This window comes from Centruroides sculpturatus, unplaced genomic scaffold (assembly GCF_000671375.1).
Source record: "Centruroides sculpturatus isolate CEXI.00-Female unplaced genomic scaffold, Cexi_2.0 scaffold35, whole genome shotgun sequence".
NCBI classification, from domain to species: domain Eukaryota; kingdom Metazoa; phylum Arthropoda; class Arachnida; order Scorpiones; family Buthidae; genus Centruroides; species Centruroides sculpturatus.
Genome location: NW_019384311.1, coordinates 559,428 through 572,919, shown reverse-complemented (window position 1 = coordinate 572,919; position 13,492 = coordinate 559,428). Strand labels below are relative to the sequence as shown.

General features: G+C 28.3%; 3 protein-coding genes across 5 annotated transcripts in view; 1 reads left to right on the top strand and 2 right to left on the bottom strand.

Moving 5' to 3' along the window:
• Window positions 1-775, top strand: part of LOC111621704 (atrial natriuretic peptide receptor 1-like) — a 195,087-nt gene extending 194,312 nt beyond the window's left edge. Inside the window, exons 21-22 of the mRNA XM_023363930.1 lie at window positions 252-343; window positions 416-775. Coding sequence (XP_023219698.1) covers window positions 252-343; window positions 416-496 — 173 coding nt within the window. The 3' untranslated portion in view covers window positions 497-775. The remainder of the gene's footprint in view (window positions 1-251; window positions 344-415) is intronic.
• Window positions 776-1,628: 853 nt separating this feature from the next.
• Window positions 1,629-13,492, bottom strand: part of LOC111621680 (atrial natriuretic peptide receptor 2-like) — a 141,795-nt gene continuing 129,931 nt past the window's right edge. For all 3 annotated transcript variants that reach the window (XM_023363888.1, XM_023363896.1, XM_023363905.1), the window contains one exon: window positions 1,629-1,779. The gene's annotated coding sequence lies outside the window, so the exon portion shown is untranslated. The remainder of the gene's footprint in view (window positions 1,780-13,492) is intronic.
• LOC111621699 (atrial natriuretic peptide receptor 1-like) lies at window positions 2,721-6,123 on the bottom strand (the record flags this gene model as incomplete). Its single annotated transcript, XM_023363917.1, has 4 exons — window positions 2,721-2,842; window positions 5,478-5,652; window positions 5,746-5,814; window positions 5,995-6,123. Coding segments are annotated over 4 exons (495 nt in total), but the record flags the coding sequence as incomplete, so codon positions are not given.

Here is a 13,492-nt window from a genome sequence, read left to right as displayed (position 1 = left end):
TATATAATATTTATTAATATAGTAGCCCCTTCGTTATTTCGCGCTTGTCGGGAGACAAAGAAAAAGTGCGATATAACGAGGGGCTACTATATTTTATTTTTTAAAAATCTTTAAAGAAAGGCATAAAAATTCAATATAAAATGTTATTTTATAGATAATTTTAAAGTATACACATCTATAATGATTACTTGTAAGAAGATATCCTGTTAAATTTCAATTTAATTTCTCAGAAAAATATTTAAAATTTTCAGCTTTAAATATTCACGTTAGTTCAAAAACTAAAGAAATTTTGGATTCTTTCGGATGTTTTGATATACAGTTACGAGGAGAAATTGAAATGAAGGTAAGATAAAAGAGATTTTTAAGTATTTTATAACTTATACTGTACTAAAAATTGTATTGTGCTTGTTAACAGGGGAAAGGACTGGTTACGACTTATTGGCTATTTGGAGAGAAGAAAGAATGTGATACACACTTGAAAGAAACTAACATATAAAAAGCTAGTTTAATCACTTCATTCAATCAAAACTGAAACCGTTTAGATCAGAGAATGATCGTCCAAGGTCTGTTCACAATTAGATGATGGAAAAAAATTTCTTCTACCTCAGTGAGTGGACAATTCTCACTGCAGCTTGTGCCTTTCATTGGAAGACTGTTCAATATGATCTAGAGAATTTTTCTTTTCGATTCGAAAGAAAAAAACTTATAACAATACAAGACAATATTAAACAAAATTGAACTCTCTGCACAAGAAAAAAAAATTAAATTATTTTAAACGAAGATAATAGTTTAATATAAGTTAAATAATTTATTAGAAAATCTTCACTCGTAAAATAAAATTATGTATAATAATTAAATATATTTCAATTATTAGAAGCGATAAATTCATGCTATGAAAAATTTCCTTTAAAGTTTATATTTCCTAATTAAACAGGCAATCCTGCTTTTATTTAAAAAAAATAAAAACTAAGAAAATAATTCACGTATTTACTGGAAACTTTATGAAAAACATGCAGCAACGCATTGATATGTGCCTGACAGAAGGCGGAGGTCACTTCCAATAATTATTTTTAAAAAAATCATCGTGTAATGAAGTTGAAGCAGGCGAGCGATACATTTACATAACACTTTTTCCCATTAAATTCATATCAGTAATAATAATAATGTATAATAATTCGTGTATTAATAAAGTCATGTTATATCTATAAATGATTTCTATACTTTTCAATTAATATTTCTCACCTTAATTACAGAAAATTGGACTGTAACCTTCAATAGTAGGTAATGGCACCTTAATTAAATCTACAACAGCATACTTTCTTGAATGATCCTAAAATAGACTCTTTGAAAATTATAGAATAATAAAATTCTAGAACAAAACTATAAAAATTCCTAAAATGTTTAAACATCAGGATAATATCGAAAAAACTTATAGAAATTCCGGAAAAACAAGCCTTCAAAGAGGTCTCGAAGGTTGTTCTTCAATTTCTATAAATTCTTGTCATATTTTCAAAGTTTTAATCATTAAAAAAAACTGTATTTTAATTTAAAAAATTTGAAAATTTATATAAAAATATTAAGAAATCATTAACTGTACATTAAAATTATTTATTTTTATAGTTTACACAATTAAATACAGATATAGAATTTGTATACTACATAACAGTACATATATTTCTCTGATGTATTCGTAATGGTTTCAATATACAATACACTTTTTCAGTTCGATGAATTCGGCCTTTTTATAAACTTTGACTTCCAGTTTTACTTTTCGTCTTACTATATAAATATATAAGCATAAAACTTTTAAACTATAATTTTCAATTATATAATTAATATTTATATACATTGTATAATAATCAAATAAAAATAAATTATAAGTTTTAAAATAAAATTATATTAATAATAATAGTACACGAATATCTAATTATAAGTATTTTTGTTTAATTATTATTATATTTCTGATTAATATCAGTTTTTAATACAGGATGTTCCCCTCAAACGCCCCTAGTTTTGTGGATTTATTGAGAAACGAAACGTGAGTATAGTGTTGTAGACAATGATTATAAAAAGTGCATCTGAAAAAGTTAGTTGCTACATAAATCAGTGTATTCCCCCATATGCTCTTGACGTAGCATGTACGATATCCGGTCTGTACTTGATTTTAGCTCAAGTCCGAGCCAGCATTTTAGAAGCCATGCTGTTAATGTCATCCTTGATTCATGTACGAAAGTCTCTCATGCCTGGCACTTTCGTAGCATACACGCGATCCTTGACATGCCTACAAAGAAATAAGTTCTTTGTAGGTATGTCAAGGATTGTGTGTATGCTACAATAGTGCCAGGCATGAGAGACCTTCGTACATATGTCAAGTGTCGAGGAATCAAGAAATGGGGCCCCAGCAGATGGCTGGAGCCCCATTTCTTGGTCCCTCGAGATTAAGCTAAATTTAAATATTCCAATATAATGACCAACATTCTCCAACACATTTTATCACATATCTGAAAAAAATGGATTTTACAGAACAGTTAAAACTAGGGATGTTCGAGAGGAACAACTTGTGTATTTAAAAGAAAAAGTGCCAGCAATTTTAAACAGAATATTTCGATGGATCATTACGTAAAACGTTACTTAACTCAATTAGAATAATCATATTTGTTTATGAGCAGTAAAATTTCAAGTGTAAGAAGAAAAATTGAATTGTTCTGAAATTTTATAATTTATTTCTGTTTATAAAACTCACGTAAGCCTGTTGATTCCATTCTGGATGCTGTATTGACCGTGTCACCAAATAAACAATACCTTGGCATTTTTAATCCAACAATTCCAGCAGCACAAGGACCTGAAAATTATTAATAATTTAATTATCCGACGTTCATAATGCATATTATAAAACTGCATATTAAATTATAATTCAAGAATCTATTAAGTACTTATGGAACAAGAAAAGCATTTGCAAACTATGGAGAAAGGCATCATTTAGTGCTATACAATAACCTATAAAATTTTGGGCAGTTAAAGAAGAGTGGCAAAACATTGACGAAATTATACGACACCTGTTTGCAAACAGAAAAAGAATTTTTAAATTACATTATAATTATCTTGAAGCCATTTATTAATGGTGGAACAACTAATGATATAAAGTAAGCGACATAAAGTTCATTTTTTAATTGCAATGTCTTCGTGAATGAATTGAATATGAAAGACACGTCTGTGGTTTTTTATTTCTTTTAATTATTCTCATTGAGAAACTACATAAAGAAAACCATCGCTCATATTATAATTTACCAATTTTCTATCATTTTTTTTTCAATAAGAATGTCGTAAATATTAACCAATTTATTTTGAATAAATTGAAAAACATAATAGAATATTTTACTTACATTATTCAACAAACATATAAAGCAATTTTATTTTAAATTCAATTATTATACGAATATTTATGAAANAGAAGTGAAGAAAACCCGACAAATGTCCTTTGGTCGGTGCGAACCCGCAATTCACTCGTGTTCAGTGTTCAGTGACCCACTCGGCCACTGGTAGGAAGAAGAGGAGAAATAGTGAAGACAACGTGTCAAGAAGTAAGTAGACTACACATAGGCTAACAAACTGTTTTATTGTCAAACTGCTTCTAGTTCTTATAGATCTCTTCTATATAGAGTCGAAGGAGTACAGTAGAGTTTCTGTAATCCGACATATATCGAATCGGCAGGTGTCGGATTACAGCAGATTGTCGGATTACTGAATTTTGTATGCATGTACGAACTGCACAGTAAAAAAACGCACTTGGCTCACAGGATAATTTACCGAATTACTCACGAATGTGACTGTTTTGCTCACCGCACGTGCTATAAACAACTAGCAACTGATTGTATACATGTACTGTACAGTACATCAAAATCTCTGTGGCACATATCGACAAGTAGTAGTAACACGAAAATTTCATGTGCGCTGCCCTGTAATGTCGGATTACAGGACGTGACAGACCTGCGAGTAACGGACTATAGTGTCTATTGAAGGGATGGCGAACCTGTGGCACGTAACGTATCATACGTTTTCTATTTATAATCTGTCTTTTACAATCATCCTTTTTTTCAAAAAACGTTTTATACATTTATTCTAAATTTCAAATATTCGTTTAATTTACTTAAATATCATTATTCGAATGGCACGCATAAATATCCTTAAAGCTAAGTATGCTTTCTATGTGGCACAAGAGCTCAAAAAAGTTGGCCACCCTTGCTCTATTGTATATGATGCAGTGATAACGTCGATAATGATATTTGTGTTATGAGAGTAAGATGGAAAACAAATCTGTCATTTTGCACCAAAGGAAACGAATAGCTTTGAAGTTAAAAGATGTGATAAATAAATTTTCTTTCTTTTTAACCGCCATATAATAAATAATGTTTTGTAAAGTGTTAAGTGAGAGGAAATAATTGCCTATTAAACAAATTGGAATACAGTAGAATATTGCTAATCTGGCCATTTTTTGCGCAGAGGAATGCCGGATTACCAAGTTACAGGACTAAAGGCAATGAACGATATGGGCTGTCGCCCTTTTTGGAGCTTTATTTTGTTATTGTGAAGCTATGCACAGGGATACAGTAATTTCAAATTTAATTCTTTAAAATTAATATTAATTATAAAATATTTATCAATTAAAATCAGTTTAAAAAAGTTATCTGACAAGTTTTATTATGATAAAATTTTAAACTTAATTAAAATAATGTTTTAGGTAAACAAAGCTTCAACATACCTTTCGGGCTCAGTTCTACCGTACCTAGATAGAAAGGACCTTGTCTCATCACTATTTCGTGCGCGACGACAGCAAAGGAATATACATCTCCTTTCTGAGTGCCTTGAGGAGGAGGTTTTGATTTTCGAAGTAATTCTGGAGCCATCCAAAGTTTCCCTATTATTAAAAGACACTGCGAAGGTTTCATAATTGAAAATTGAAGTTATAAACTTTATCATACGCGAAATAACCTAATTGAATCTATACAGTGAATGACAGTTTTAAGGTTATGTTTGAACCTAAGCAAGCATGGACTCGCAAAGATCCTCCATTTGTACAAGTTTATATAATGTTTTATCGGGTATCGTGTGATAAGGGATTTACAAACTCTATGATCTTGATTATATTTGCGGATATAACCTTTGATTTGAGAATACAAACTCTAGGATTCCAATGTACTAAACTAAAATCGAGAATCAATGTATTTGTGCTTATCTGAGAATCTTAAAAGCATGAGACTCTGAGCAATCTGAATACCCTCACTGTACAATGACATAAATAATATAATTTTCAATTTTTATTTAAGTTCATTTCAAAAAACTGATTTATGATATATATCTTAAGTGTGTTTAAACAAACTTTGAAAGAAAAATATGATAATAAGAACTAAATTTAATTTTGTTTTTTTAATCTAAAAATTGTACTAATTAGAAGAAATTCAATTAGAAATTTTCATCACCTGTATGAATTCCAATTCTTAGTTTTAATTTTTCTTCTGGTATATGTTTTATAGGAAAGGTTTTCACTGTATTCAATAAAGCTAAGGACATCCTGGCAATTTCACGAACATGTTTGTTTCCATTCTTCGTTGGAAGGCCAGAAACTACCATATAAGCATCTCCTATTGTTTCTACCTATATCATATAAATATTCAATACATAATAATTTATTTTATATATTATAATTACAATTACTACTTAAAGGTAGTAATTTATTTACGGTCATACCTTATATACATCATAATTCTCTATAATCGAATCAAAACAAGTATAAAGATCGTTGAGAAAGTCAACAACCTGAAAATTTTTAAATTTGATGTAGAAATTGAAGTTTATTATATAGGAAAATATATTTATTATATTCTAATCAATATATATAATTTGAAAAAAATATTACTTGTGAAATGCAAAAATTACATTGTAGAAATTGAGAAACAGTTACATTTTATAGAAACAATTTATGATTTATTAAATTACCTGCATTGGTGTACTCTGTGCAGAAAGTGCAGTAAAACCAACAATATCGCTAAAATATATTGTTACGTTGTCGTAAGCTTCAGCTGCAACACCTTCTCCTAATATTAATTGATTTGCAACTGTTCTAAAATAAAGAAATGACATTAGTAATTTTCTATATTTTTCTTTTGTGAAATCTATTTTATAAACTGTAACGTTATAATTATTTCAAAATTCGAATTAGTTATTTTTCTGTTGTAAAATACAAGCCCTCACGTAATACTTTGTTTTTTTTTTTATTAATGATATATTTAAAGATGATTTAATTGCAAAGTGTTATGCATTTTGGAAACAATATGTTACATCCTCTTGCTGGACACTACTACAGATTTCGTGGACTCATATCTCATTATTTAAGTACCGAATCTATTTTCAATGACTGCTTCATTGCAAAAGAAAACAAAGCCGGTCTTCTTGATTTATGAAAGTACTGATATTTGTTAGAGTACTTGAGATATATTAAAGTAAATTCGTTTGTCTCCGACATTTTTTTTACGTTGACTTTAATCATTTTTATCTTTTTACTTTTATCACGCTATTACATCATTACGTTTATCATCTGTATCTTTTCCATTTAACTTTTTTTCTCTAAGTAAGAATCTAAGGAAGATTCTTGTATAGTTCTTTTCGCTTCTTTCGTGGTGTAATTACTAAATTTTCCCAATAGCAATAGTAATTACTGCTAATTGAATCATACTAACTTCAGCTGCATAAATCTCAGCAACTTCATCAGGTGATTCTGATTTCTTTTTCTTTCTTTTAGTATATCACTGACAGCAAAATATACATAAAAAATTCATCTGTTTATTGGCCATCATCTTGTTTTAAAAGCATTGTTTATATTACCAACGAATGTAGCTTTATTGTAAACATGTTATTAGAGCAACTACTTCAAATTGAGACATTAGCATACATGAAAAGCCATTCATTAATCTACAGCTTTTTCATAGAATAGTTGCAGCTCTACATCAAGATATTACAATTTGTGGATCGTATCCATATAGCTGAAAAAGAATTATATTAGCTGATGCTAATTCAGTGTACATAAATTTTTATAGTGTGGCAAAGCCAACGAGTAACAAAATTACTTTTTTCTTTATCGCTGGCTTCACATGTTCAATAAATTTTCAGAGAGACCTTAGGGAACGTTTTCAAAAGTTCTGTAAGACTGCCCGGTGGATACTCAGCAAGCATCGTCCCCTAACTGAAGTGTCTTTCTTTTTCTTTTGAAAATAGACAATTGAGACAGAAATAAACCCTATACAAAGAATCAAGATTGTATTTGTTCTTTCTCCGTTGACAAACCTTGCTGTGCATTTCTTCCCTCTTTGCCCAATTAATTTTGCATTTTTTGTACCTAGAAAGTTCAGTTTTATCCAAGACTGTTGACGCTATTAGATCGTTTTTATAACTGAAGTTAATATGAAGAAAAGATAAAAATACATTTCAATTATAAAATTAAATTAAAGTGAATGGATTAGAAAATATCAACATTTCAAGCACTGTTAAACTGTAAATGAACTTGCTAAAATTTCACTCTCTATTGATATAAAAATCAATAGTGTGTAAAATGGAGTGTAAATGATGAAATTGTTTACTTCAAAAAAGTGACTACAAAAGAATCTAAATAAATAAGTTCTTTCTTAAATTTATATATAATCTTCAGCCTACAAACACATATATTCAACACTATAATGTAATATAAAACAAAGTTAAATAGAATCCTCATTTTATGTTTATGTCTCTAATACACTCCTTCCAAAGTTGATATTACCACCATCGTTTTTGCAATGACACGTTGGAGGTGATCAACGGATTTAGTTGAAAAATTTTGAATAATCCGGTATCCTGATTATCTGTTTGGCCCTTTGAAAGACACTTTTGGGAGACAAGCGATTCACCCGATTCAGGGTTCGTCATGGTGAGGTACTGACACAAACCGGACTTCTATTCTTCAGGCATAGCATCGTTACCAAAGCAATGGGAGAAGTGTCAGCGCGTGGACAAGTACCTAGAAAAATAAACATCAATTGGAACTATGTAACACACAGTTACATTGCCATTACTGAAAGTCTGGCTTGAAATTGAATAGTCCTTGTGAAAAAAAGAAAATAATAATTCTTGAAATATGTCCTTATAGAAAGTAGAGAAACGAAATGTAGCAGACAAATTCATGCATTTTCCTATGTTAAATGTATCTTGTTTATTAATATCAAGATACTAATTTTAATATATATGTATAATTGTTTAATTTTTGAATTTTCTAACAGGAATATTATGGTATCAATTTTTTCCTTAATACTACAACCAGATCCATAAAAACGTTAGTGTTTGAATTTGAAATCAAAGTAGTGTTTGCCATACTTCCTTTATAAATACTGTATTAAAACAATGTCCTTTATTATTTTTGACAATAATCCTAAATGATCCAAACTACGCAATAAAAATCCTTTCGGTTATTAACTAGTTTAAAGATGTAAACATCTACCACATTTAAAACATTTACNAAACGTTACTTAACTCAATTAGAATAATCATATTTGTTTATGAGCAGTAAAATTTCAAGTGTAAGAAGAAAAATTGAATTGTTCTGAAATTTTATAATTTATAAATAATAAATCGTATAATTAATTATTTTATTATAAAAGATACTCTACGAGAATGGCTTGAATAATTCCCATTTCGAATATAAACTCCAAACAGAAATAACAGATATTATTTTTATACAATTAAATCAGTTATATTCATTCAATGTATCAAGAAAAGAATTCATAGATACGTGTTGAAGTAATAGAAATATAAAAATATTATGACTTCTCTAGACAATTTATCTTCGTACAAGAAGCGTAATACAAAACTAAGTAAATAACATACAAAAATTTATTTTGATGTTATAAATAATTTAAGAATCCGGTCGTTTATTTATTTTATAAACCTGGTAGGTGTATTATTTGTTAAAAATAATAGATAAAAACTGAAATAAATTCCAATCCATTGGAGATGTGTAAATATTGACAAAATAAATATCAGTGTTATTTTTGTATGATAGTTGTGATAAAATAATATATAGCATTAAAATTAGCATGTTCTTTCAGCCGTATTTTCTTTTAAACGTGATTTATAAATGTTTTTTAAAGTTTTATGACTGAAATCAGGGTGTATAAAATCTAAACTTTACTAATTTGAGATTAGAAAAAGTCACAAACTTAATTGTTATAACTACTAAATTAACGAACTAATGACACAAAACTAAAGTTATCTTGTTTAATTCCAAACAAAATTACTAATTATAATTTTTTTAAACTAAAAACAAGTCTCTAAACTACGTGAGTAAAAGTAAAATAATGTATACAAGTTAATAACGTACGTGATAAAAATGTATGAAAAGTGTCTAAAAATCAAGCATATATAAGCCTATAATTTTAAAAATAAAAATTTCTAATATTTTAAAACCAACAAAAATAGCTTAAATTAAACACCGTGTAATGTCATGTTAATAAATGAACCGTGAGTTTATAAAAGGTCATAAAATTTCTCAAAGTATAAAAATAGTTTAATTCTCATGTAATTAAAACTTGTCGCATTAAGTATTGAAGCAGAAAATCATCCTAGTTTCTTAAGTTTAACTTAAACATTCAATAGAAAAATGACAAAAGCTCATTAAATTTTCTCAATACAGTATTAATATAAGCCACTTTGTTATCCACGAATTAAAGATAATTCATATAAACCCGAACCTAAATTTTCTTTATTATAAATTTTAAACGAATGAATAGAAATCGATAAGATTTTCAGAAAGTGTACAGTACATCCACTTGCGTTGAAAACATGGAGTGCCAAAACCGCAGGCACAACTCTGTCCCCTTTTCTGTGCTGCATATGTGAGGATTTTCACAGAATTTATTGCAAAATTTTATGATAAAGTACTAACATAGGGTTACTTCCAGCAAGATGAAGCGACTTGTCACGTCACAAGAGTCAATAGTGACAATCCACAGCTTTTTGAAGACCTTGTCATCTCCAAGAATCTGTAGACCCCACGGTCGCCCGATCTTACCAGCCCGTAATTCTTTATGTGGATCTATCTTAAAAAAGAAAAAAAATGTACTGTAATAAACTCCTAAATGATTGACGTCTTAGATTACTGGAAAACATTCATGATGCGTTATGAAAAACATGCAGCAACGCATTGATATGTGCCTGACAGAAGGCGGAGGTCACTTCCAATACTTGCTGTGATACGATGTGTTCAACATAAGTGGAGGTATGTTTTCTGAAAATCTCATCGATTTCAATGTAGTCGATTAAGATTTATAATAAGAAAATTGAGTTCTGGTCTATATGAATCACCCTGTATTTTTCTACATAATGTAGCAATGTAATTTTACTATTTAAATTCAATAGTGTCTCATTATTATTATTATTCATTTTACTTTTTTCCTTTGTAAATAACTGTATAACATTAATCGTTTAGAAAATATTTAATACATTATTTATCAAGAAATTTTCCATATACTGTAATTCCTCATTGTAGATTTTACAATTGACCAGAAAATAATGTTATTACATTTCGAATGAATTCTGTTAAATCCATGAAATCCATTAATTTTTAAGCTAAATATTTGGAATTTATTTTTCGGAATAACATAAAAGGAAATAAAATTTTACTTTTAATTAAATATTCAAGATTATGTATGAGTCTAATATTAACGTAATCATAAAAATCTAGAACAAAAATAGAATATTGACTTTTGAACTATGTTTAAATACTGTAAATTATTCACTTCCTAATTAAAGAAAGACTAACAAATTCTCTCTCTCCTGAGTTTGGCCCACCAAAAAAAAGACCTTACCACTTAAAAAGACCTACCGGAAGGCATTCTCAACGCCAAAGTGTTGCGTTGCCATAACTAAACAAACTCTCCTGAGTTTTGTTGTTGCTTTTGTTTGTATACGACAACACGACTCGCGGGCAATGTGTCGAGGGGTGATGCCTCCCGGAAGAACTTTCTATGTGATACTGACCCTTATTTAGTTTTTACAAACGTGTAGAAAACCCGAAAACTCCACGTAGACAGCTCGTCTGAGAGAAGCGAACCCACCAGTGTTTAATAATTCATATATACTACTAAAAAATACTGTATTATTCCAGACGTAAGATTTATCGTTCGTTTTCATTATTGATTCACTTGATTTTAACGAATTGACACATTCACAGCAATGAAATGTCAGTTGCGTGGGATATTCTTGTTTTCTACAAAGATAAGAAGCGGGCAGTTAAAGATGGGTGAATCAATCATGAATAAAAATGATAAGTATTTATTAATAATTAATTATTATCATTTTTATGTTCTTGTTAAATTTATAATGTTAAGTCGATTATTATAAGTCTTATTTATCTCATATAGGCTGATAGAAATGGTAAGAAAAATTAGCAGTATTTTCTGCAATTTAATTTTTCCTGTTTAGGAATTACGTTGATTAATGTTTAATGTACTATTTATAATTGTTCCTCACTGATTCAAAATGTAATAATCTAAATAAATAATTCATTTCATAATTTCTTTAATTAAATTGAATTAAAGTTTTCGGCAGGATTTTTTGCTGTTTTTATAAGAAATTTTCATTCTTTGTAAGTAAAGTTATCCATAATTCATCCTGGTTAATATTAAAATTAATCTAAAAATACAAGAAAAAGAATGATAACAGCAATTTTTTATAGTATTTTTTTTACTTGGAATCTTAATTCTTTTAAACACTAACGAATGATAAACAATTAAAAATTAATATTGGCATTTACTGAGATGTTATAATTAAAGAATATTGACAGATAAGGAATGCTTTTTTATTGTAAATTAAGGAAATTTTTTATAAGAATATATTAGATACATGTACATTTTCACTACTTACATTTGTCATAATGATAAAACAGTGCAACAAATACCCAACATTACAACAGAACGAAAATTATATTTTTTTATCAGACAGATTTGACATAAATTATTTACAATTAGAGTCATCAATTTTGTAATTCTGTCATTTACGCTTGAAAAGATCAATTGATAATTGGTATATGAATGCAAATATTCATTATTATAATTAACTTTTCTTAAGATTTCAATCTGTACATTTAAAGAATATTGGTTTAAAATGATAAGAAGAATGAATTTTATTTTCTTTTATAAAAAGTTTATGTTAACTCTATTAAAAGAAAATTTTTCAAACTAAATTTAACTTTCTACCAAAAATAAATGCTATTATTTCTAGATTGATTTCTCTGTATAAGATTCCAATAATTAAAGATTTTAAAACATTATTATTTACACAAGAATAAGCTTTGTGTTTATTAATTTCAAACAGTAGTTGCTTACTATATTCTTTTATTGTTAAATTTATGTTAACGAGATTATTTTAGGCTCTGAAAATGTGTAAACTTCGCTAAAAATGCTAGAAAAGTTTTTCAGAATCCAATAAGTACTTTCTTACTTTAAAAAAAAAATCACAACTTGATAAATTAAAAACTAAATCATTTTGTATTCTAATAACAAAAGAAACAATGGCTTTAAAACATAATTTGTAATTTAGAAAATTCACTACTTACTAAATTGCTTCAAAACACATCAATATTAATTAGCTTCCGGCTATTTCCTAACTAAATTATGACTTGCTTCAAGTAAAATTGTCTTTAAAAGCATTGGTCCATATTCAGGTACTACATAACGTCAAGAGGTAATATCCATTGTTACGTTCGTATCAAACAGTAATTTTCTGGAGTAGACTAACGAGCAGTCAGTCGGAATATTTTTACATTTTGCTTCATAATTATATTATTACTGTATTTTGGAATTATTTTTATGATAAGTGAAAAACATCTAGGCCAACCGTATATGGTTTAGAATATAAATCATTTAAGCAGAGTTATCGGGGATTACATATACGAATATAAATAACGACCTAAACCATGGATGGAGAACGATTTTTAATCGGAAATGTTACACCCCATTTCAGAAAAATCTCGTAAGGGCGCTTGTTGAATTACAGATTGCCGAAGTGTATACATCCAGCATACCTGCATAATAATTGTGCTTATATTATTTCGATATTATAACTATATACAAACTTTCGGTTTGAACCGGAAGTCACGTTATTTCAATTGAAAAATTTTCTATCGAACGTAGATAGATAGGTAAACGGCATGACACTATTGTTAACAAGAAAAGTTTGATGTACAGAGGGAAGATACTACTACAATTAATTAGATTTAAAATATATACTCTCAATTTAAAATATGATTAAAAATTGCAGCTCGGCATTGTGACGATGTCACAATAAATAGCTCGTTTTTTTTTCTATTTCCTCTGTAGTAATCAATATATTTATTTCATGTGTAGTTAATTATTAAAAATCCAGCAATGAATTGCTTGATTTTTTCGGCAACTTGTTATATTTTTAACTATTA